The 25992-nt window shown below is 52.4% G+C and overlaps 1 protein-coding gene across 2 annotated transcripts; it reads right to left on the bottom strand.

Moving 5' to 3' along the window:
• Positions 1-277: 277 nt before the first annotated feature.
• On the bottom strand, positions 278-25626 carry CSNK1G2 (casein kinase 1 gamma 2). 2 transcript variants are annotated; one of them, XM_084883543.1, is made up of 12 exons: positions 25027-25626; positions 9399-9833; positions 3231-3271; positions 3048-3117; positions 2814-2962; positions 2447-2681; positions 2285-2370; positions 2130-2214; positions 1852-2000; positions 1484-1567; positions 1262-1368; positions 278-1140 (listed from the first exon to the last, which is right to left on the bottom strand). In XM_084883543.1, exons 2-12 carry the CDS (start codon positions 9580-9582, stop codon positions 1086-1088), a joined length of 1245 nt encoding a protein of 414 aa, XP_084739669.1. In that variant the 5' UTR covers positions 9583-9833; positions 25027-25626; the 3' UTR covers positions 278-1085. The 2 variants fall into 2 exon arrangements, with proteins under 2 accessions (XP_084739669.1, XP_084739670.1); XM_084883544.1 differs by lacking the exon at positions 25027-25626 and adding an exon at positions 23085-23234.
• Positions 25627-25992: the final 366 nt, after the last annotated feature.

Here is a 25992-nt window from a genome sequence, read left to right as displayed (position 1 = left end):
GTGTGCGTGATTGGCGAGGTCACCTGCTGTTCTGCACTGTGATCTCTCCCTTCCTTGTCATTCAGCAGCCAAGGGGTTTTTTGCCTACCCACCACGAACACAACCAAATCCAGTTCCTTTAGTTCTGTTCCTTTGTTTCTGACCATCCATTCTTCCCTGGCTGCCCAAATCCTCTTCTGACTCCACCTCCTAGACCGTCCCTTCCCAGGGACTGGGGCATTTGACTGCTGCTCGTCTCAGCAAAGCCTCTCAGAAAGACCAACACTATACTCAGAACTGGTTTCATTTTCCTTTATTTTTTTTTAAAAAAAGCCCCTAAGTTCTATGGCTTCCAGGAAGCATCAGAGAAACAGAAGTGCCATTTCTGTACACTTTGTAAAGCAACACCTAGATGCACACACCTCCGCCAATGCCCCAGCGGCTCCGCCCGCCCGGCTATGACTGCCTGGCCTCTGCCGCACCTGCGGGCTGAGACGGGCTTTAAGGCGCTGATTCCTGCGGCTCAGGGGCACTGAGCACAGACACGAGAAGCCCTCACGCCGGGCACGGCCTGGCCTAAGGGGCCGCGCAGCTGGCTGCCCGGGCTCCAGGAGAGGTGCAGCAGGACGCCTGTGGCCACACGGTCCAAGCTTTGGTGCAGCACTTTGGTTGGGGTGCCGCTCCCACCGCGCCTTCCCCTTTGGTTTGGGGAGGCCCGGGGGGCTCACCCCTGGCAGCAACGCCCCACAGCGCCCCCTCGAGAAAACGGCCTTTGGATAGAGGGAGATGAGCTAGACTTTATGACACTAATGGGGCGGGCAAGCTGGACGGCGCGGCGGCCGGGGCCTCCAGGTCACACTACTCACTTCAGCAGACATGGCGAAGGGGCGCAGGGCAGAGGCCGTGTGTTCTTTCCTTGTTTAAATAGTTAATGCTCTTGGAAGGGAGGACTAGACACAGGTGTAGAAATTTCGGCCAGAGTCTTATGTGAAGGAAGTCACCCACGCGGGGAGCAGCTCCGGGCCACAGTCCGTGTCCTGGCTGTGGCCACCCAGACGAGCTCCTCCAGGAGCTGCCGCGGGGGGTGCGGGGAGCCACCGCCGGGGTCACTTGTGCCTCTGCAGTGATTTCCTCTTTCTCCTCTTGAAGAAACAGCAGCACCTGGAAGGAGGAGAGCGCGGGAAGTGGACACAGGTGGGAGGGGCAAGTTGGGTGCAGAGCAGAAAGGAGGGATCAGCTGGCCCCCAGGCCTCTCCGCCCCCGACACTGCCCGGGGTCTTACTTGGTGTCATCCGCTACCTCTACCTCTGCGGGCGCTGTGATGGGGGCGTTGGAGTGACCGGCAGTGGGATCGTCAGCATTCAGCTCCCCATTGGTGGAATTCAGTGCCTGGTGAGTGGGCAGCAGAGGAGTCACGTGGGTGTGATCTCCAACCACCTTCCTACCCCTTACTCCCTACCCCCGCCCCTGCAGGGTTGTTGGGGTCCTTGGCCTGGCGCCTCACCTGGTTTTTGCTGTAGAGCTGGGCTTTCTCCCTAGGCTGAGTTTGCCCAGGCAGGTCGGTGTGAACTGTGCCAATGGGCGTAGGCTGCAAGGGGGGCAGGACAAGGTGCTGAGGTGGGCACCACTCCACCCCTATGAACCAGATCCTACCGGATCTGCACCAAGGCTACAGGTACTCGGGTCCTCCTCCAGTTCAAGGCACAACCCCCAGGTCCAGGGTCCCACCCTCCACATTTAGGGTCTCACCCCCGAAATCCCCAATGCCCAGGGATCCCCACATCCAGGGAAAAGCCCTCCAAGTCCAAAATCTTTCACATCGCGCGGAAAGCCCCCGTCCGGCCCGGCCCACCCAGGCCTGCTCCCACGTACCAGGGGCTTCCCCGCCCAGTCGTACTCGTAGTCGAACACGAAGCCGCTGCGGTCGAAGAGGTCTGTGAAGAGCTTGCGCAGGTAGTCGTAGTCAGGCTTCTCGAAGAAGTCCAGGCGCCGCACATAACGCAGGTATGTGGCCATCTCCTCTGAGAAGAGCCAGCAGGGCTGGGGGTGGATGTGGGCAAGGGGCGGGGATTCGTGGGGGGAGGGGAGGACGGCCGGGGCAACAGGGACAGCGAGGGCAGGGAACACAGCACTGGCCGGAAAGCCCTCACCTGGGTGGCTCTCGCAGAGCACCTCAATGGGCGTGGCCCGCTTGGTGTCCCCGATCTTCTGGTAGCGCTCCTTGAGCGTGTCCGCCTGCAGGCAGAGTGGTCAGCGACATCACTGGGAGCCACGGCCAACCCCTCACCCACACGCCCTGGCTCACCTTGAGCCCCTGCCAGGGCAGACTGCCACGCAGGAAGTACATGAACATGTGGCCTAGCGCCTCCAGATCGTCACGGCGGCTCTGCTCTGAGGGGAAACAGCAGTTCAGCAGGAGAACAGCAGGTCAGTGCGTCCCCCGCCCACCCCCGCCCGTGCCACTGACCCTTGCCCAGGTGTGTGTTGATGCTCATGTAGCGCGCCGTGCCCGTCAGGCTTTTGTGCTCGCGGTAGGGGATGTGCTTCTTGGTCTCGGGGTCGATGTACTCCTTGGCCAGGCCAAAGTCGATGATGTGGATGGCATGCTGCCGCTTGCTGCCCGGCCGCCCCACCAGGAAGTTCTCGGGCTTCACGTCGCGGTAGATGAGGCTCTTGGTGTGCACATACTCCATGCGCGTGATCTGGGCAGTGGGCGAGTGTCTCCATCTGCCTGGGTCCTGCACAGCCCCTCCCGCAGCTCCCTTCCCCAGGCTCCGCCCCACTCCTCTCCCGGCCACACCCCACCCTGCAGCCAGGGGTCCCAGAGCCCGCACCAGCTGGATGGCGATCATGAGCACAGTCTTGAGCGTGAATGTGCGGTCACACAGATCGAATAGGTCCTCCAGGCTGGGCCCGAGCAGCTCCAGCACCATGGCGTTGTACTTCCCGCACGGGCCAAAGTAGTAGACCTGAGGGACACCCTCTGCGGGTGGAGCATGCACAGATGCTAGGGCGCCTGCAGCAGGCCCCGCAGTCCCCGCCCGCCCGGCACTGCCCTGCGGCGGTACCTGTGGAGCTGAGCTGCTTGTAGAAGCGGTATTCCAGGTGCAGCTGCGGTGCCCGCGACTTGATGGGCTCCTGGAGGGCCGGGGAGGGGTGGAGAGTTACCTGGGGTGTAGCACCGCCCCTCCTCCTGCCCCAGACCCCACACGGGGATAGTTTCTGCTGTTGGGTGAAGAGCGTGGACTCACCAATTTGATAGCTACGTATTCATTTGTATAGAGATTCTTTCCTGGGGAGGAGAGAGAAGTCAGCACAGCAAGACCCCTCAGCCCCCATTCTGCCCCACCCAGACCCTGCATGACATACCCCCTCAAGGGGCACGTTCTGTTCCCCAGTAGGCCCCTTGAACTTGGCCCTGGCCTTCCAGGTCCTGCGAGTGAAAAGGATACCTGCAAGATATCCGCACCCCTTTGGGTATCCCCATCTCCCTGAGCCCTCACATCCCGAGCCCCCACCCTATCTTACTGCTGCTCTCTCCTCTATAGCCTCTGCCCACCACCAACTATGTTCTCCAGATCCCAGACCCCCCCAGCCCCATCTAGGTTACCCAAGCAGTCCCCCTAACCCGCCTCCACCATTCAAGCAGCTATTCCTCCACGCACACCAATGTGCCCCAATTTCCCATAAAAGAAAATGGAACATGGCCCTTCTCAACACCCGCTGCAGGAATGGGAACCAAAGACATCCATATCCCCTAAGCATCTCCCACCTCCCATCACTCCATCCCCAGGACCCCCAGGGGTACAGTCTCCTCAATGAATCTACATGGATCTTGCAGACAGGAGGTGGCAAAGTCTGGACCAGCCCATGTGTCCCTCCAATGCCCATCCATGAGGTCCCTCCCACCAGTGGACCACACTATGCCTCCCCTCCCTGCCCGCAGCCATGGTTCATTCCAGCACCTTCCTCCCCCACCCCTCTCCCCATGACAGTGGAGTAAAGGACACTGGCCAGAACCCCCCCTTACCCAAAGAGGTTTGTCATGACATGCAGAGGACTTACCCCAGGTGCCCTGTGTCCTCCTCCAGCCCCTCCCCGCCCCCCCCACTTCCAGGCTGGCTGTGTCAGATTAGACCTTGCCCATGGTGCCAGCAGGCAAAAGGCCAGGCTGGCTTCCCCAGGCAACAGAGCCCAGCAGGCAGGCAGGAGACCTGCACCCCTCTCAGGTTAGAGATCACCCGGGGCAGACCTCAGTGAGCCCACCCACCAGGACCTGCAGGTGCCCACAGAGGAAGAGCTAACACCCAACCTCACAGAACTTTTTCTCCTATTATAGTCTCTAACACCAGCAGAGACCCAGACGGTCCAGCCACTACTGCTGGGTGACCTGCCATATAGACAAGGGGCCACCCCAATCCAGACTCATATGCATTTGAGTTACTGTGCCCGGTGCCATGTACACCGGTACCACCATCTCTGGTCCAATGGCCCCTCCCAGTGTTGCCCTGTCCTTGGTCCTGAGACTACCATCACCAGGTCCTGAACACCACAAACATGGCCATACACTATGTCCACACCTCAAGGCCTACCTTACTCTGCCTGCTGCAGCTGGCAGGCAGAGTGACATCTTCTCTAGCTATTCCTGCCCCGCCCACGTGGCGGCAGACACCAATGTGTTCCACCTCAGAGGTTGATGCCAGGGTTCCCCAGCGTTAGTCTGCTCCACTGGTCACAGCCACTGCCTTCGGTGTGCCGAGAAGTCCACACCACTGTGGCATCCAGCTGTGGGCATGTGTCTTCTGCTCTGTTGTGGCTATTCTAGGTCCTTGGTTTCCATGGTGATTGTCAAAGCCCTGAAGGGTGTCCTGGAGTCTGCAGCCGAACTGAAGGAGGTAACATCTCTTACGAACTGTCCCATCCACTCCTGGGAATGAACTCCCAGTGATGCTTTGTCCCTCCGAGAGAGCTTGCCCAATCTTTGTTAGATTTATTCCAGGAACACTTGAAGAATTTTAGCATTCATAGATTGGCATTGTTTTTTTCACAGACACCCATTAGAAGGAAAAGGAAGCCTCCTTTTAGTCCTGATTCTTGGGTTTTGATTAAAAAAAAAATAAGTATCCCACTTGTGTTTTCACCCACCATTTTTTAAAATGTATTTTTATTGATTTCAGAGAGGAAGGGAGAGGAAGAGATAGAAATATCAGTGATGAGAGGGAACCATTGATTGGCTGCCTCCGGCATGTTGGACCCAGCCTGAAACCCAGGCATGCGCCCCTGACTGGAACTGAACCAGAGACCCTTCGGTTTGCAGGCTGGCACTCTATCGAAACCGACAAGGGCGACCCCACCATTTTTTTATGGAAGTCTTAAACACAGAAAAACAGAAGGAACTGTTCAGTGAACAGCTACATCCTAACTGCCTATATTACACAATGAACAATTTGCTATCTGTTCTGTTGCATATCAGTCATGAATCTCTGATTTGTAGCTACTCCAGCCTGCAGCTCAAGTTCTATAATAATAAAAGCATAATATTCTAATTAGATCGGATAACCTTCCAGACCTGAAGCAGTGGGGCTGAGGGAGAGGCAGTGGCTGTCACAATGGGGGGGGGGGGGGGGGACCGAGCCCCTTGCACGAATTTTGTTCACTGGGCCTCTAGTGTGTATATATAGTTCTTGTTTACCCTGTGGGATATTACATTTACCAAGAAATGCACACATCTGCCAAAACCAGTTTGGCTCAGTGGATAGAGCGTCAGCCTGCGGACTGAAGGGTCCCAGGTTCAATTCCGGTCAAGGGCATATGCCTTGGTTGCGGGCACATCCCCAGTGGGGGATGTGCAGGAGGCAGCTGATCGTTGTTTCTCTCTGATCGATGTTTCTAACTCTCTATCCCTCTCCCTTCCTCTCGGTAAAAAATCAATAAAATATATATTTAAAAAAATGCACACATCTGAAGGGTGCCATCTGATGAGCTTTGATCAATGTGTGTCCCTCTGCAACCCCTACCCTTATCAAAGCACAGAATGTCCCCACCACTCACACCCCTTCTTGGTCCACCCCCACCTGCACCAAGACAGAATCATCTGGTGTGTTCTCTCCCGCCGGTTCCTTTCACATGGCACGATGTGCTCAATTCCTGTGGTGAAGCATGTCCGTGGTTCCTGGTGACAGCTGAATGAAGCCTTATTCCTTCAAGGGGTCCCACCCAGTCAGCATGGGGGACACCTGGGTTGTTTCCAGTTTTCTGTTATAAGGAGAGCTGTAGTGAACATTGCCTATGGGCCTTTCTGTGGGCAGGCTAATCACTTCTCTAGTAGGTTTGCTGGCTTGTACTGCACATGTGGGTGCCTTCTGTGCTTCCCGGCCATTTGTCTGCTTATGCAAAGTATCTGTTCAAATCTCTTGCCCATTTTTAATTGGAATGTCTGTCCTTTTATTATCAAGTTGTCCTTTCACATATCCTGAACATCAGCGCTTTGTCAAATGGTGCTCTGAAAATATTTCTTCCCAGTCTGTGTTTGTTCCAGCTCATAACAACATTTTGTGGAAGACATTTTAAACAATCATGAAGCCTAACCGGTCCTTTATGGTAAAAGATCATTTTATTCTGTCCTGTTGCTACTTCATGTTTTGACTGCATATGAGTTCTAGGAGAGCCAAAGTCCTTGGAGTCCAGCCTGAGCTTAAAGTGAGCACGCACATGTTTGTGCACACACATCGGCATTTGCAGTCTGTGGATTTATAGACTTCTGGGCTCTGAGAGCTTCACCAATGCTCGTGTTATCAGTTTTACCTATGCATGCAGCAGGCGAGAGAGTCTGCAAGGCCTAGCAGAGAACAACTCCCACGGGGCTATGAACAGGAAGAAGATTCCAGAGGCCACACAAGATGGGACGTTGCTAGAGATGCCTCCCTGAACTTCCCTGACCTTAGACTAAGAAAGCCCACCTGTGGGGAGAGGGGCAACTCCAGCCCTGGAGTAATGCCTGCTCTCTCAGCGCATCCTAACAAAACCAACATCAGTCCCTAATGGAGGCAAGGTAAGTCTTAAGACCAACCTCAACCCAGACTTAAGTCTGTGGCACGTGGCACTCACAATATCCAACATACAATAAAACATTACCAGACACGAGAAAAACAGGACTGTAAAAAGGAAAAACAAAGTAAAATGCACCACATACATAGGCATTTATAATAGTTACAAGTGTGTTCAAGGATTTAAAGAAAAAAATGGGCAAAATAAACAAGAATATGGGAAATCTCAAGAGAATAGGAGGGGAGTCAAATGGAAGTGAAAAATACTGTGTATGAAATAAAATATTCACTAGATGGGACACTGCAGAGAAAAAGAAAGGTGAACTTACAGCAGGGCAATAAAAACTACCTATACTGAAGCAAAGAGAGAAAATGATGGAAAGAACATGGAAAAGAACTTAAGGAACTATGGGACAGCATCAAACACTCTTAACATAACATTGGAGTCTGAGGAGAAGACAGTAAACTGAGGCAGCAAAAACAAAGAAATAGCTGAAACCGGTTTGGCTCAGTGGATAGAGCGTTGGCCTGCAGACTGAAGGGTCCCAGGTTTGATTCCAGTCAGGGGCATGTACGTTGGTTGCGGGCACATCCCCAGTAGGGAGTGTGCAAGAGGCAGCTTATCGATGATTCTCTCTCATCGATGTTTCTAACTCTCTATCCCTCTCTCTTCCTCTCTGTAAAAAATCAATAAAATATATTAAAACAAAAAAAACCAAAAAACAAAAAAAAAACCGACGAGGAAATAATGGACTAAATTTTTCCGAATGTAATTTAAAAGTGTCAATATACATATCCAAAAGCCCAATGAATCCCAAGCAGGATAGACAGACACAAAGAAAACCACACCTAAATGATGCATAATCAAAATGTGAAACCAAAGAATATCTTCAAAACAGAAAAAGACACATTATATTTGAGAACAATGCTCAACGTTATCAAGAAAATGCAAATAAATTCCAGAGACAGCACTTCACATCCACTAACAAGGAAAAAAGTCTGACAACTCCAAGTGCTGGTGAGGATGTGGGATAACCAGATTCCATATGCTACCTGAAGGAGATTAAAGTATACAACCAGCCGGGACCGGTTTGGCTCAGTGGATAGAGCGTCGGCCTGCGGACTGAAAGGTCCCGGATTTGATTCCGGTCAAGGGCATGTACCTTGGTTGCGGGCACATCCCCAGTAGGGGGTGTGCAAAAGGCAGCTGATCGATGTTTCTAACTCTCTATCCCTCTCTCTTCCTCTCTGTGAAAAATCAATAAAATATATTTTTAAAAAAATAAAAAAATAAAATAAAGTATACAACCACTCTGGAAATCGGTCTGGCAGTTTCTCTTAAGACATACGACCCTTGTGACCCAGTGCTTTAACAAAAACACTCATACACAAGATTTGGAAAAGGATGCTCAGGACAGTTTTATTCATAATAGCCTAATCTGGGCACAGCCAAATATCCCTGAGCAGGAGAATGGAAGAACAAAATGGAGAACAATCATACAAATGGACAAAATAACAAAGAGCGACTAGCTACAGACACACATGACAACATGGATATTCTCAAAAATGCACTGAGCAAAAGAAGCCAGGCAGAAAAGAACATATATTCAATTAAAAAAAAAGTTTCAAGCCAAAAGCTGCTACACAGTCTCCCCACCCCCATCCCTAAAAATGCCCACTCATCTTTCTGTGCAGACCTGGACTGTTTAGGCTGCTGCTCCAAACACCAAAGAACAGGATCCATGATGGTGTCTGAGTCCACAAAGCTGTATCGCTCTCCGCAGCCCCACAGGGACAGCATGTGCACACACCCATGTGCACCCTCACAGGGCAGCAGGGCCGCTCCGTCAGGGGGAGCTGAAGAGCTGGCCGCCATGCTGCTCAGGTCCCTCTGTGCAGGCTGGGCTGAGCATGTGGGGCCCATGCTCTGGGAAGGTGTTTGTCTCTCCCTCACCCACCACAGTCTTAGTTACTGATGTGACAGCCCAGTGCCCGTCCTGCATGACCTTCCCACCAGCAGACAGGGGTGGGCACCAGCCCCTAATAGTACATGGAACTCAGAAACCCCAAACCTGGGGCTGTCCACAGCTCCTGACAACCAAATGCTAAACAGTGCACCAGCTTAGACACTGGAGACTTCTATGTCAGCTCTCCCATACTTTGATCCTCCATCAGAGCTGTTCCTCAGACACAAAGGGGAGAGGTGGGGAGTCTACCCCTCTTCCCAACCTCCTCCTCGGGGAACAGAACACACATACACACTTACCTGTGTCCTGATCACAATAATCAGGAAGGCCATCTGCAAGAGACTGCGACCTCATTGGGCAGCCTTCCCCCCACCCTATCCCCCAAATGCAAATGAGCGGGGCTCACCTAGCCGGAGCTCCCCGAAGTTGCCACAGCCTATCTTCTTCCCGACCCGGAAGTTGGGGCCCACCATCAGGACCCCCGAACTGGTCCCCGTGTTCCGGACGCTGTGGCTGGTCCGGCCACCGGCCTTGGACATTCTCCGGCCCTCCTCTGACTCCCCTTTCCCTCCTTTCTTGTCAAAATCCATAAGTTTGTGGTACCCTGGCCTCTCCACGGTGACTCTGCTGCTGTACAAATCCCGGGTCTATGGAGACCTGAGGTCACGGGCGGCTCTTTGGGGCTAGCACACCATGGCACCTGGCGGACTCCTGGCTAATGAGATGTGGGTCCTCGCGAGGGCCAGGCCGTGGAACTCATCTCGGTGGCCTCAAAGTTGCACGCAGGGGGAGGACACATTCTGCTGACAGGTCCCGCCACCTCAAATCTTGTGACTCCCAGCTGGGGGGAAAACAGAGACACGGGTTAAAAGATTGAGACACAACTACCCACCTACCCATAATACAGCCCAGGGGCCAGAGCACAGCATGGCACGGTGGCATTAACTAACAGGGCTGGCACAGCAGGATGGCATTCTGGAGAGACCTCTGAAGGCACAATCAGGGACAGAGGCCACTGTGATTTCCATGTATCAAGGTAGTATAGATGTGCATTGTTGAGTGCTGGCCCACAACACAGCTCAAAGACTATTGCACTGGGAAGAGTGAAGTCTAATCAAGTGACAGAGGCCCCAGAACCAGGTAAGGAGCCCCAACTTGGATGCAGAAAGAAGCAAGGGCCACTCTGCCCACAGCCCTTCCCCCCAAGCCAAGGGGTCGTTCCTTTGAAGAAGGAAGAGGAGAGACCGCAGAGCCCCCTCCTCGCCACTGACTGAGGATCTGGCCAGCTACTGATGCGAGTAGTAGTGTCTTGGACATGGTGATACCATGAGGCCTAGGGGGCAAGGACCCCAGGGGAATCTCAACCCATGGCCCGGGGCTCCCTCACCCTGAGGCCAGAACAGGGCCCTGGCGATGACGAAAGGGAATAAGAGTGGGGGCCTCTGAGAACAGGCCAAGGACAGAGCCCTCTGTCAGCCCTTGGCTTTGGTTCTGGGAAGCCTCAGAGCCAGGAGGAATAGGCACCTCATAGAGGGCTATCCCAGCTACGTGTTCATGGAGGGGTGGGACTACAAGACAGCAGGACTCAAGAGGTGCAGTGAACACACACACCTTCCCATGCTCGCACACTCCCTCCTGTGCTTACACACACGCGCGCATGCACACCCTTCCCCATGCTCACACATGTGCATACCTCACACATGTCCATGCTCTACCATGCTTAGCAGTCCTCTCAAGAGGGACCACACGCATAACCAGGCACATGGAGGTGCCTAACCTGCATGTGACCCTTGGACCTGGGCACAACCAACATGGAGAAGGGTCACAGCCCCACAAGCATGGAGGCTCTGTGTATGTACCAACACACCTGGCCCCAGTCGGCTACGGAGAGACAGCAGCCAGTCAGGACTACAGAGTACAGTGTACATGCTGCCCTCCCTGAGTCCCCAACATTACCCAGTGACCCCCACTGCAGTGTGTCTGGCCCCCACACAGCCCTCTTACACAGGGAAGATACACAGACACTACCTTCAGGGGACAATGGGCATAGGAAGGCAGGTGAGGGGCCTGACCCTTCCCCAAGGACACCAGCCCCTGCTCACCCCACAAGCAAGAGCTGCCGCCTCACCACCCACCAGCTACATGGGGGTATTCTGGGTCCTCTCCCGGAAGCTCTGAGCCAGATGGGACCTGCAGGGGGATAGCAAAGTGAGTCAAGCACCTGCCTGAGGGGAAAAAGTCTGAGTTAGGGCTAGGACCAGAGCTGAATGCCCAGCCCAACACACACCTGGACAAAGCAGGTGACCTAAAGCCTCAGGAGAATGGAGTGTCTGACCTCAATCCAGGAGTTAAAAGCAATTTTCCTGGAGGAAGGGACCTTTCATCCCTCCTTTATCTTCAACCACACTAGAATGGCCCCCAATTTCACCCCTTAGTGTTCCCAACAGAGGGCAGGCCCTCCAGGGGTGTGGGCTCCGTGTGGACCCACATGGCCAAATTCAATTCCACACTGACATAATCCCCAGGCAGCTCCTGGAAGCTGCTGTCCCGCCTGTGTTCACAGTGAGTGTGTCTCATAGATTCATGCTCCAAGTCAGGGCCCTGCTTCTCCACCAATGCGCACCTCACGTGAGTTACCTGCCCTGTTCTTTTTGGGGTCCTCCATCTTGTCAGGGCCAGGGGCTGGGCCTCTTCTCTGACCATCTCCAGTCAGTGATGTCACAGTCCCTGGCTGACATCATTAGCACAGCTCCAGACCAGAGCCAGAACAAGTCTAAGGAAGGTACAGGCAGCCTCCCTCCCACAGTGCACAGTGGACCCTGTTGTGAGTGTAGCCTTGGAAGCACCAAGACTCAGATGATCCTGGCTACAGACCCTTCTCTGCAACTCTGGACACATATGTCCCCGTGTTCCCCCACATCAGGAACCTACCTCTACCCGGGGACTCAGTAACATGCAGAGGCAGCGCCTCCTCCCCAGGAATCACCTGGGCCCCGGAACACGGCACCCCAGGAGCCATGAGCACCCAGTGTGCCACGTCCTGGCATCTAAGCATCAAAACTCCGGAGGGACCCAGGAGACCTGCCTACCCTGGGTTTGAAGCTGAGAAGTCCCAGGGCACCTGAACATCGTGTCATGGCAGAGAGGAAGGAAGTGCCCCACAATATTGCACAGGAACCAACCACACAGCTCCTGGAGATAAGGCCAGTGTCAAAAAAGATTAAGCAGAAATGGGTCTTAAAGCACCAAGTTACAGACGAAGGGAGAAGAGACAGCTGAACCTGGAAGAAGTGCCATGAGCAAGCAGTTGGATACGGGACTGAGTGTGCCAAGCAGGTGGTCTGAACAGTGATCTGGGGTGTGAGCACCAGTCAGTGCTGCCCCAGAGGGTGTGCAGAGTTCCTGCCTGAAGTCCTGACCAGGAACTGATGGAGGAGGGAGCTGTCCCCTGTGAGAAGGGACAGCTATCCCTGCACCCATCATGGAAAGGTGGACTAGACCCATCGATGCTCTTGGAAGAGGACCAGAGATCACAGGGGATGGTCACGAAGTGGCAGGATGCTCTCACACAGTTCAAGGAAAGCAAACACATCCACAGGTGGCAGCGAGCCCACGAGGAGCAGAGGGTAACAGGTACTTTTCTTGCATGCTTTCAACAGTCTTAAAACATTTTCAAAATTAAGATTACAAAAAGGCAAGGTTGCAGCTACAAACTCAGACCACAGCAACCAAAGTCAAGCAACAGTCTGGGTCATAAAAACACACCTTCCAGACAGATTGCCTTGTGTGTGGCAGCTCTGGAACTAGTCCTGGCTCATCACCTGTAACAAAGGTACCACACTGACAGAAGATGGGGGGACTCAGCAATCGGCATCAGCTTCACAATAATTCTGTAAATCTAAAACTGTTCTAAAATAAAGTTTATTTTTAAAAACCCAAACCTTGGCCCTGGCTGGGGACTCCATTTATTGGAGCGTCGTCCCATACCCCAACAGGTAACAGGTTCCATTCCCAGTCAGGGCACATGGCTAGGTTTCGGGTTTGATACTTAATCAGGGTGCCTATGGGAGGCAACCAATTGATATTTCTCACATGTTTATTTTTTTTAATCTCTAAAAATCAATAAAAACATATGCTATTGTGAGGATTAACAACAAAAATTTCAAACTTCCATCTTCTCCAGCAGCTTCTTCCTGCCCCTCCCTCACCCTCAGGTGTGGTGCCCAGCCACTGTCCCTACGCCAATGTCACCACCGAACCCCTTTCCATGGGGCAGCACGCACACAGTCACTGAGTTCCTGCCCCAAACCATAAGCTCCTCAAGGACACAGCAGCCTTTTGTGTGGCAGTATGCAGAAACTCAGAGACTGGTGAACAAATGATAGCAAATAGACCCAAAGATCCAAGAGAAAGAAGGCAGAGATGCAGAGGAGGTATAGATGGCCTCACATCGCTCTGCCTTTCTAGTCTGACATGCAGATTAACAGAAAGGCTCTCACTTCTCAGCCTGTTGTGGTTAGAAAAGGAACATTCAGTAGTGGTGACACCATGGGAAATGGGGACTTTGACTTAAAAGAAAACAGACAGTTAGGTAAGTGAGGTTCTCTATCCAGGCCACACAGCCCAGAGGAACAGCCAGAGCAGTACTAGTGACAGCCATGTAGGTGTGACCTGTCCCCGCCCTCTGCAGGGTAGGAAACGATTCCTGCACAGAAACAAAGTGGCAAACAGTGCACCCTCCAAAGCTGTCCCTAAGGTGGGCAAGAACCCAGGAAATGGTTCCTGAGGCTGGGGATCCGGGGCAGGACCCACCTCACTGCATTCCCCAAGTTCTACTTCCTCCCTCCCAGTGAGCACATGAAAACAATGCTTTTGCATTTCCTAAAATCCGCCTTGGTAGGAAAAAATGGATGGGGAGGATGCCCTCGCCTCCCACCCAGCAGGTGCAAAGTTAGGGACATGCAGGGCTGGGTATCCTCATTGCCAGAAGTTCTGGAGGGACCTATGCTGGAGGAAATAAAGGTGCCCCCCAAGCCGCCTGCAAACTGGTCAGAACACATGGAAAGTGACACTGCCCAGAGCGCCCTGATTTTATTGGAGTGGGCCCAGCATCGCCTGTAGGGGCCAGTCCCACTCAAGGGACCTGACCATGCAGGAGGGAGACAGGGCCAGCCAGCTCTCTTGGGGCAAGACACCCTTCAAATCAGACACCTTTCGGTCACTTAAAGACACACCTCCTTGGGAAACGATCAAGGGTGCCCAACTGCAAAACTCACTATGACCAAAGGCCAAAGGCTGGCATGCTGTCTTTATCTGTCTGTGAAAGTCTCAAAGTGCAGGACCTAGCCAGCGCCACCACAATGACTGGGGCACTGGCACCTGCTCTTAACTTCTGGTTTTCTGGAAAGTGCAGGGCAGAGGACAGGCAGGGTTCTGGAAACTGGTCAGCGTTCCCAGGTTTTGAGAAGGCAGAGATGCCATGCTGAAGGGTCAGAGTCCAGGCCAGAAATGGCTGAAGAGAAGCCACTGAAATGTGAGGTGGGGAGGGGAGGCGTTTGAGGGATATGAAGGAGTGGACCCTCACCCATGGTGGGCGGGGCGTAAAATGGTGCAGCCACTGTGAGAAAGTCTGCAGTTCCTCAAACAGTTCAACATGGAGACAACTATGACCCAGAAACCCAGCTCTTCAGCGCACACCAAAGAGAACTGAAGACACATCTACACAAACCTGTGCATAACGTCCACACAGCATGATTCACAAAGGCCAAAAGGCAGATACAGCTCGAACGTCCATCACCCGGTGAACAGATAAAGTGTGCTTCATCCATTGGAATATACTCGGCCATGAAAGGAAGTGAAGCACTGACACTTGCTAAGATTTGAATGGACCTCGAACACATGATACTCAGTAAGATACAAAAGGCCACACGGCCTAAGCCAGTTTGGATCAGTTAATAGAATGTCGGCCTTTGAACTGAAAAGTCCCACATTCAATTCCAGTCAAGGGCACATGCCTTGGTTGTGGGCTCTATCTCCAGGAGGGGGCATGCTGGAGGCCCAATGAGTGTGACTCTGGCTGGCGCTTGAAGAATAGGGCCTGTCCCTATATGGATCAAAGTTCAGTGGGCACGGGCGACTGCCAGAGCCACACCTCCTGCCCTTAGGTCCATGTTGAACAGGTTTCTGTCACAAAGGAATCAGAGGTGTGTACCCATAGAAAGTAACAAGCATAGAAACTGGCAAGACGGTGGGGAGAGGAGGGCTGAGTCGTGGTGTGAGTACTTGACACCAACCTGCCAGCCTCAGCCCTTCCCAGAGGCCCTGGGTGAGGCCTGACGGTATGCAGAGAGCTCCCACAACTCCCCAAGACAGGTTTGGCCCCCTGTCCAGGGGGCATAAGCTCACACAGTATACCCAAGTGCTTTAAACTCGTCAAGATGACTGCACAGCTCCCACTCACCTGAGGCTTACACACATCGGTAAACACAAGAGGCTCCTGCTCACCTGGAGGCTCAGAAAGCCAACCCCCTAGGACACACCCTCCCACATTGATGGCCAAGGCACACTAGTGACCAGATAAAAACCTAGAGACCCCAGAGCTGCCTAGTCCTGTCTCTGGCCACAGATGCAACGGTGCAGCTTTCTCACACTGTTGAACAGGCAGCACCTTGACTTTGGTTCCCGAAGATCAGCCCAGGGGTGGAACAGCCACCAATACCAAGAAGGCTGCATCAGAGTCACCTGAGGTGCTACTTAAAAACCCAGATTTCTAGTTCCCCCTCAAGATGCTAGTGCCAGTAGCCAGATGGGGCCTGAGGACCTATACCCAGCGAACACCCAGCTGCTGGGCTAGAAGCCACCATTCAGTCGTAAGGATTTTACCTCTCACCTGGCTGGCCAGCCGTCCACACCAAATCAAAACCCGGGCCCAGCACACCAGCACAGCCACCCAGGCATAAACACGCAGGCTCCCTGTTACCACTAAAGCCTAATAAGCAACGAATAACTTTTAGTGTAAGTGTATCGCATGCAATATTTGGAATATACTTATACCAAGCAATTTTGGGTTGTTTGTCTGAAACTAAATCTGACTGGGCACCTACACTGCTGCATCCGGCCACACCTCTACAAAGCTGTTTTGCTCCCAGCATCCTCGGGCTAAAGCTTAAGCGGGGAGTGTAGAACCCACGGCAGGGCTGACAGACTTCTCGGCAAGTGCCATTTTCTACTCAAATCTGTTTTTTTTTAAACTGTCGATTTTTTAGAGAAAGGAAGAGAAAAAGGGAGAGAGAAACAATGATCAGATGTCTCCCACATGCACCCCGACGGGGGATGGAACCTGCAACCTGGATATGTGCCCTGACCAGAAATCAAACCTGCCACCTTTTCATGTATGGGACAATGCTCCGACCAACCGAGCCACCATGGTGTGGACGAAAGGGGCCATATGCTAACCTGAATAGTTCAGGGAAGGCCTGCATGGCTGCTGTGCAAACTCAAAGACCTAAAATAACCACAAAAGATGGTTTGAAAATTAAACATTTAACTACAAACAGGTTATAGTGGGTAGTCATGTCCTAGGCCAGTATTTTCCCCGACAAAGATCAACTTAGATCTTTACTGAGCCCATTTGTCTTTTTGCTTCTAAGATAACCTATCTGTGAAATGTCTGGGTAACTTGTAACTTCCCTTTTTTTCCTGGACCCCCTCAGGGCACAACGAATGGCACCCAGATATTCCCTCATTGTTATTGTTATCAAGTTAATCATCAACTGTTAATTATGTTAAACTATGCTGTATCCATCTATGTAAAAAAAGCATATGTCCATCATTTCACTTTGCTTTCTCCCACCTCCCTAATCTATCACAAATGAATTTCATGTAACCCACTTATGTATTAATATTTTCCTTTTGATGGTAAATTTATAAAAACAAGGTATGAACTCCCCATTCTCCAGAGCATTATCTCAATTTGTTGAGGTTCTGCTTCCTGACATATATCATCAGTTTGGCACAAATAAACTCACAAAATTCTTTACAGGTCTGAATGCTTTTTATATTAACAATGGCCAGGGCCAAATCTGTGTATTTCTTAAAACCAAGCATTTCAATGAATATTTACTGTGCAAATATTGATAAACATCAGTTTAAAATACACTATAGCGAAGAAAGAATAAACTGTCTCTCACCCATTACATGTTTAAATAGATTGATTGAGTTAAGCCCTGGCCTGCGTTGCTAAGTGGTTAGAGCAACTCCTAGAACACCAAAGGGTGGCGAGTTTGACTCCAGTCAAGGGCACATACCTGGGTTGCAGATTGGACATGGTCATCGATGTGACTCTCACTTTGATGTTTCTCACTCTCTCCTCTTGCCCCTCTTCCTTCCACTCTCTCTAAAAATCAGCAGGAAAAATATCTTTGGGCCCTAGCTGGTTTGGCTCAGTGGACAGGCATCAACCTGCGGACTGAAGGGTCCCGGGTTCGATTCAGTCAAGGGCACATGCCTGGTTGCGGGCTCGATCCCCAGTAGGGGGTGTGCAGCAGGCAGCTGATCAATGATTCATTCTCACCATTGATGTTTCTCTCTCTCCCTCTCCCTTCCCATCTGAAATCAATAAAAATATATTTTTAAAAAGTAGCCAAAACCAGTTTGGCTCAGTGGATGGAGCGTAGGTCTGCAGACTGAAGAATCCCAGGTTCAATTCCGCTCAAGGGCATGTACATTGGTTGTGGGAACATCCCCAGTGGGAGGTGTGCAGGAGGCAGCTGGTCGATGTTTCTCTCTCATCGATGTTTCTGGCTCTCTATCTCTCTCCCTTCCTCTCTGTAAAAAAAATATATATACATACATACATACATATATATTGGGTCGGCAACTAAGTAATTGCGGGTTTCACACATATATGGCTTCAGTTGAATTTTTAGGTTTGCAGACGTAGTACAAATGTAAAACACATTTTGTTATTTGATAGTTGGCTATTCAGCTGTTAATCAGTAAAAAAAGTTTTTTGATCTGTTTTGTAGTTTTCGTTTGGCGTTCGTTAAAAAATGGAAAATCAAAAGGAACATTTTCGTCATATTTTGCTTTTTTATTTCCTCAAAGGGAAAAACGCATCGCAAGCTCATAAAAAGTTATGTGCTGTTTATGGTGACGAAGCCTTAAAAGAACGGCAGTGTCAAAATTGGTTTGCCAAATTTCGTTCTGGTGATTTTTCACTCAAAGATGAAAGACGCTCTGGTCGTCCAGTTGAAGTTGATGACGCCCTAATCAAAGCAATAATCAATTCGGACTGTCACAGTACAACACGTGAGATTGCAGAGAAGCTTCATGTATCACATACATGCATTGAAAATCACTTAAAACAACTTGGCTATGTTTTAAAACTCGATACATGGGTTCCTCACGAAATTAAAGAATCACAGTTAACGCAACGCATTAGCAGCTGCGATTTGCTAAAGAAACGTAATGAAAGTGATCCATTTTTAAAACGACTGATAACTGGCGATGAAAAATGGGTTGTTTACAACAATATCAAGCGGAGCAGGCCAGGTGAACCAACTCAAACAACATCAAAAGCTGATATTCATCAAAAGAAGGTTTTGTTATCAGTTTGGTGGGATTACAAAGGAATTGTCTACTTTGAACTCTTACCACCCAACCGAACGATCAGTTCTGATGTCTACATTGAACAACTAACGAAATTAAACAATGCAGTTGAAGAAAAGCGGCCCGAATTGACAAATCGAAAAGGTGTTGTATTCCATCATGACAATGCAAGGCCACACACATCTTTGGTCACTCGGCAAAAATTAATGGAGCTTGGTTGGGATGTTTTGCCACATCCACCATATAGTCCTGACCTTGCACCATCTGATTACTTTTTGTTTCGATCTTTACAAAACTCCTTGAATGGTAAAAATTTCAATAATGATGATGATGCCAAATCGTACCTGATTCAGTTTTTTCTAATAAAAACCAGAAGTTTTTTGAACGTGGGATTATGATGCTGCCTGAAAGATGGCAAAAGGTCATTGATCAAAATGGGCAATACATTACAGAATAAAGTTATTTAGTTCCATGAAAAAATTGTCTTTGATTTTCTTTAAAAAATCCGCAATTACTTAGCTGCCGACCCAATATATTAGGTCTAGTAATAATTAATGTCGTTTTCTAATACTTATTTAAATCGAATTTATTTAAACAATACAACAAAATTTAATCAACAATATAGTTGCCATTGTTTTCTACTACTTGTGCCCAACGCTCAGGAAGCATTTTAATCCCTCTGTTGTAAAATTCTTGTGATTTTGATGCAAAAAATTCAGTCAATGCATTTTTGAGGCATTCTTCATTATTAAATTTTTTTCCAAGAAGAAAGTTTTGCAAAGAACGAAACAAATGGTAATCAGAAGGGGCAATATCAGGAGAATATGCAGGTTGAGGGAGAACTTCCCATTCCAACTGGCGCAGTTTTTCAGCAGTGATTCTTGCAGTATGCGGTCGTGCGTTATCGGGGTGAAGAATTACGCCCTTCCGATTAATCAGCGCGGGTTCTTTTTCTCTTAAAGCTTGGGCTAACCTTTCCAATTGGGCACTATACACTGCACTTGTAATGGTTTGGTTAGATGGTAAAAGTTCATAATGAAGAATTCCTTTAAAATTCCACCAAACACACAACATCACTTTTTTCGCATGCAAGTCAGGTTTTGGCGTGGGCTGCGGAGCCTCATTTTTGTCCAACCATTGAGGCCGCCTTTTCAAATTAACATACAGCACCCATTCTTCATCTCCGGTAACAATTTGCTCTAAAAACGGCAAACGGTTTTGACGAGAGAGGAGCGAACTGCAAATTGTGACTCTTTCATTACGGTTGCTGTCGGTCAACTCATGAGGAACCCATTTTCCAAACTTTTGGACTTTGCCAAGTGCACGCAATTGATTGGAAATTGTTTTTTGTGAACAATTTAAAGTTGTCGCAAGCTCTTGTTGGGTAATTTGAGGATTTTGCACCAAAAGAGCTTGAAGAGCTTCTTGATCAAAATTGGACACACGGCCTCGACCACTCTTGTCATCTAACGAAAAATTTCCCTCGCGAAATTTCTCAAACCAATGCTGGCATTTTCTGGAGCTAACTGCATCTTGACTAAGAGCACTACAGATGTTTTTTGCAGCCTCACTTGCTTTTCTTCCTAATTGGAACTCATAAAGCATGCAGTGCCGAATATGCTCTTCATCCGCCATCTTCTTAGCCCTAGTTTTGCAACAAAAACCAAACCAAACACAAACTTTTTCAAGCAAAACTTGTTAATTGCACTTCACACGTTCTGTAGATACCATGTGTTTGAAGGTTATGTCAATACAAGTCAACGCCAAGCAAGATTTTTAAACGAATGTTAAAAACGACATTAATTATTACTAGACCCGAGATATATATATATATATATATATATATATATATATATCCTTGGATGAGGATTATCAAAAATAAATAAATTGATTGGGTTACTTAAAATAAGTTTCACCCATTGGTTTTTGCTTTTTAATGAGGCTAGTGGCATACAACTATACACACAGTTCACACCCCAAGCTACCAGCATCGCTGAAGGTGTTGAGTAATCTGTCCCTCCAAAGCAACTGTCACTGCCCACGAGCCAGGTACCATCGTGACCATATCAGATGGGGAAGCTGAGGCCCAAGGCTGGGAGATACCTGGAGTCCCCCTGCAGCCTGCCAAGCAAGGGGCACAAGCCACAAAGTACATTAGGGCCAGTGGGGCTGGACTCCCAGCTTTGGAGATGGGAGGCAGAGCAGCTGCCCTGTCCATTGTGCTCTTTGCTCTCCTAGAATAGGGAAGGCAGTCCTCTAATCAGCTCCCCAGCTGTCTCCCATCTAGCAGATGTCCTCTGGGATGTGAGATGCAGTGCCCAGCCTGTATAAGAAGCCAGAGAAAGCAGGGCAGGTATAACGTCACCCCTGCAGGTGGGGACAAGACCAGGAGGGTGCAGAGGAGCCCAGGGGCCTCTCTCTCTGCCTGGGGGTAAGGACTACTCCTGAGGGAAGCCACTGGATGCTCTGCCTCCCTCAGTCCCCTCTCCACCTCCTTCCTTAGACTTCCAATTCCTGGGCCCAGCAGCGGGATGTCTTTTTTGGGCCGAGGGCCTGAGACCTTGGGACGTCTATGGTTGTCACAACTGGGGCTGCTTTGAGGAAAGCCCTGTCGCTAGGAGGTCCTTGAGACCCAGGGTGACCTCGCACACCACAGGGGAAAGGCTCTGTAAAAACCTGCTGTCCAGAAACCTTTCAGAAGCCATCAACCCCAGGAGTCTTTGCTAGTCTCTGTGAGCCCCAGCCCATAATCTTCTGTGTGGGATTCCTAGTCCCCAAGGTGCCCAGGTGAACTTGGGAAAACTTGAGAGATATTGGCTGACCTGAGGAATGAGGTCTAGGACCACACCCACAGGCCTCTCTCTCGGCCTACTCCTCAAGGCAGCCACTGGATGCCACTGTCTGGCCCAGCAGAGCCTCATCATGTGCCTGCCATCTTGCCCTTGGCAGGACCACAGCAAGTAGAGAAACAAGTCACACTCCCATCTCAGGATTACCTCCAAGACAAGGTCCCAGTGGAGGCTGGGGCCCTACAGCAACGCTGCCCCGCAATAGCAAGTCCTCGGGCAGCTCTTCCAATCTTCTGAAAACATTATGCCAGACTCTTGCTTCCAGAGGTGGAGCTGACAAAAGGACAGAAGTCCTGCCCTGCCCTCAGGGCCAAACACAGTGAGCCCTGCATCCTCTGGTCCTTGTCAACTGGGGTGGCTGTACCCCAAATGAGCAGTGCTTGCCCTGCCCTTAATGGGAGCCTTCTCAAGCCTGCATGTGATCTGCCAGCCTCAGCCCTCCCTCCTCCATGTCAACATGCTTCTGTGGAGTTTGAGATATAACCTAGAAGCAGACTGCATCCCGGGTCTGGTGTGCAATTCATTTGTCTTTGGACACAGGCTGACAAGAACCGACAGCAAATAAGACTGCTTTTTACCATGACATGGCCTCCAACTGTGGATGCCACTAAACTCCTGGATAAGAAAGGACCCATCCCAAGTAGGCTGTCTTGAATGGGGGAAGGCTACGAGGGACCTCACACTGCCCTAAGGCGTTCTGAGGGAGGGGACCCAAGACAAGATCTAGAGAGAGGCTGGGTGAGAGGAGAGCCAGGGTGAAGGCCGCCTTGGGCTGGGTCCCAGAACTGTAGCACTCTATTTACCAAGGAGCCTCATCAAAGCCAGATCCTCCTGACTCCAGCAGGCTACTCAGGCCTCGACTTCCCCATCTGTGCAGTGGGGACTCAGGAAGTGGCCCAGCAAGGCTCCACAAAGCTCTCCAAATGGGAGGGGACAGTGCAGAGCTGTCCAAAGTAGGGTCTTCTAGACCAATCAGGTCTCAGCTCAGGAATCCAGAGCTGTGCCAGCATGGAGAGACCACAGGGACAGTCTCCACCAAGCAGTCAGAGCTCATGACTGCAAGGCCTCCATTGGGCACGACAGTGGCCACTGACAGAGGATGAAGGCCCCGTTACTGCTTCATCACCAGAACCAGATCCCAACCACATGCTGGGCTCCTTCACAAGGACCTGCCTTCCCCTTCAGGGTCAAAACAAAGGTGGCCAACCCACCGAATGTCACCGAGGCAGCCCCATCTTTCCTGCCCCTCCCTAGCCCAGCTCCTTGTCCTGCAACTCACCTCTGGGTTTTCAGGACCCAGAAAAGATATGCCAAGACAGGGACCCAACCCCACCACAACCAAGACGAGGAGCCCTGCTGCTCCTAAGGTGGCCGAGGGCATCGTGTGGGGGCCCAGAAATGATGGCAGAATTAACCGAAGGACAAGTGGTATCCCAGGGAGATGCCACGGTCCCTAAGTTCAGCCGCGTAGGGACCTTGCTCAAACCCACTCGTAAAGCCCCGCAATACAACTGACTCCACAGCTGTCTGGGACTCCTCTCAGGTGCCTTGCTTCCCAAATTACTGGCTGACATGCTAGCTCCCCACGCTGGGATGAGCACAGAGGGAGGTTTTTCAGTTTTTAAAAACCTCACCTGCTTCCTCTTGCCACCCAGGGGTAATTACTGTGTAATCAGAAGGAGAGTCAGATGGAACCAGACCAGCAGTTCAAAGAAGTCAGTCTGCACAGGGTGGTTGTCTCAGCGCAGGGACGCCCAGAGCCAGGTAATGAGATGCCTGTCACCATCTGCTTCAGAGAAATTAGAGGGATTGGAACCAGACAAGAAGCCACTTTACAAGTGAAGGGCTGACTGCCAATGGTGCGCGGAAAATCAGACCTGTGCCTGCTGTCGCCTACTGCTGTGGGGGAGAATCCAGTCAGCTCCTCTGGCCTCCCCACTCCCGCACACACTTACCCCTCCACGGGCAGCAGACACAGCTGGCTCTCTAACTTGGGATTGGCCCATCCCCTGTGACCCCAGCAGCCCTCCCATTCCACTCCTGAGAGACAAGGCCACAGAATCCACAGGGTAGAGGCCTGGGGGGTGAGGGACAAACAATGGGGTCCTGGAGACTCCAGGGAGGCCTGTGTGAGTACCTGGGGACACTGCACCCAGCCCCTGCCCGTCACCCTAAGAGTCCAGAGCAGTTCCCATCTCGGAGTACAATTTGGTGGAGACACAGTGAGAAACAGAAACTAACTACTGGCAACCACAACAAACTTCCCTTTTCAAACCTGCGGGTTTGACTCACAATCTATTCTTCACAGAGGTGCTCCATCCCCTGCAGCGGCCACCCCTTCCCTGACCAGAGCAGCTCCTGGCAGGTGGCTTTCCCCTGGATGGGGAGCCTTTGTGCTTCCTCACTCATCTCACACCCTGAGCCTGCACATGCCAACGGAGCTTGTCCGTGAAGTTCCCTACCCCCCCCCTTCCCCCTGGCAGAGACAGAGCTGGAGCCCCCCAGATGGAGTACCGCTGGATGAATGTGCAGCCAGCCCGGGTGCCCCTTGGAAGGGACTGGGGGGGGGGGGGAATGCCAGATTCCACCCACCACCCACCTACTCGCAGGAAACGCTCCAGGGCCATTTTCTGCAAACAAGCCCTGCCCAGGATACCTCCAGCAAGGCTTTCTCTTAGGCCCCCAGCCCCTAACCCCTGAAAGTGAGTTGGGGCAGAGGGGCCGGGGGAAGGGCTGTCCCAGGCAAGGAAGGGATCAGGGGTGGGATCGGTGTGGCCTGTGGAGAAGGCTAGGCACACAGACCTCCCACCACCCCTCTGGGATCTGAAGTGTTTCCAGAAAACAAAGCCAGTTGGGAAGGGCCGAAGGCGGGGGACGAGCCAGGCTGAAAACCAGGAGTTCCTGAGCAGCACCCGCAACAGGTCACCCCAGATGAGGCCCCTCCTTGCTACACACCCATTCCCTATTCAAAGCACCCCCTCTCGGCTGTCCCCCTAAGACCTTCAGGACCACAAAGGGGAATGGAAATATGTATGCCACTGTAGGAGGGGTGATGAGAGGCGGGACTCCAGGGGAGAGAGCTGGAGGAGTGGGTGTCAGGGGGGTGCGGGGAGGGGGGTTGTGGGGGATAGTGGGGGTCTGGAGTAAGGGCCTGAAATCTGGGGATCAGTAAGTGTAAAGGTGACAGGGCCTAAGTTTGGGGGTCACTGGGGGTGGGGACACGGTCTGGAATGCAGAAAGGGGTAAGAAGTAAGAGTATGAGAGTCAGAGGGCTGTAGGTGCAGTGGAGTCAGTGTGGGGTCAGGGAAATGTTGGAGAAACGGGGTCCGGGTTGTGGGATCTGTGGCGGTATGGGTTACAGGGTTCAGAGAATGGGGTTCGCGGGTTGTACGGGCACAAGAATCTGGGGTGCGGGGCCCAGAGAGTGGATCGTAGGGGTAGCGAGCTCTGAGGTGCGGGGGTGGACGGGGTACAGGGGTCCGCTGAGTGTCGGGGCGGCGGGTCCAGGACCGCGGGGGTGGGGCCGCAAGGCCGGGCGCGCGACCGCGGCACCGGCGAGGGCGCGCGCGTCGTTACCTCTCGGCCTCCGCCGTGGCCGTGGCCCAGTGGCCGACCGGCCGAGCTGGGCGGCCCGGACTCCCTCAGCAACGCGACGCGGTCCCCCGCTACGGGCCCCGCTCTCGTTCCGGCTCCGGCGCCCGCTCGAGCCACCGCTCCCACGCTGCTGGCCTCCGCATGTTGGGCGCGGGCCGTCCCCGCCGCGCGGGCGCCCGGCTCGCCCGGCTCGCAGCGTCGCCGCGGACCTCACTTACGCCACCAGCGTCGCGGGCAGGGCGCGGCGCCCACTGCGCAGCCGCCGCCACCGCTGGGCGCGCGTCGACGTCACAGCGCGGGGTGGGGACGAGCGGCGCGCCCGCCGTTTTGCGGCAGCAGGTAGCGCCGACCTACGGCCGCCGCGCTTTGCGGCCGCTCCGGGGTTGGTAGGCCGCTGCCCGCGGGTTAACGGAGGCGCACGGCCGCGGAGACCCGCGCGAGCCGGGAGGGAGCCATGCTGCGTCCACCTTTGGGGGACGGTTCTCTCGCCGCCCGCCCCGGCTCACCCCGCCGTTGCCATGGCAAGGCGTGGCCGGTTGGCTGCCCCGCCGCGCTTCCGTAACGTCACGGTCTCGCCACCTGATGTCACGGCCGGGCGGCGCCGGGGGTGTGGTCAGCGCTGGGTCTGGCTGACTTGTGGGGTAGGCAGCTGCGGGAAGCGGCCTGGGTGGGGCCAGGAAGCCTAAAGGACTCTAGGACTTTGGGCGAGAGGTGCGGTCGGGCTTCCCAGTGTCCTAATGAGTGGTGACGTCAGCGAGGAGGAAAGGAGAGCTCGGCACGGACCGTGTCCGCCGTGGGCCACCCGAGGCAAACGGCCCGAGTGCCACTGGGCCGCCCTGCCGAGCCCAGGCCTCGCACACAGGTGGCGCTCTATAATGCCCACCGCCGACCGAGAGGAGGCCTGGGGAGGGGGTGACTGGCCAAGTATCTGCGGTAAGGCCCTACCCA

This window comes from Pipistrellus hanaki (assembly GCF_964339955.1).
Source record: "Pipistrellus hanaki genome assembly, chromosome: 5".
Taxonomy (NCBI): domain Eukaryota; kingdom Metazoa; phylum Chordata; class Mammalia; order Chiroptera; family Vespertilionidae; genus Pipistrellus; species Pipistrellus hanaki.
This window is presented reverse-complemented; position numbering and strand designations above follow the sequence as displayed.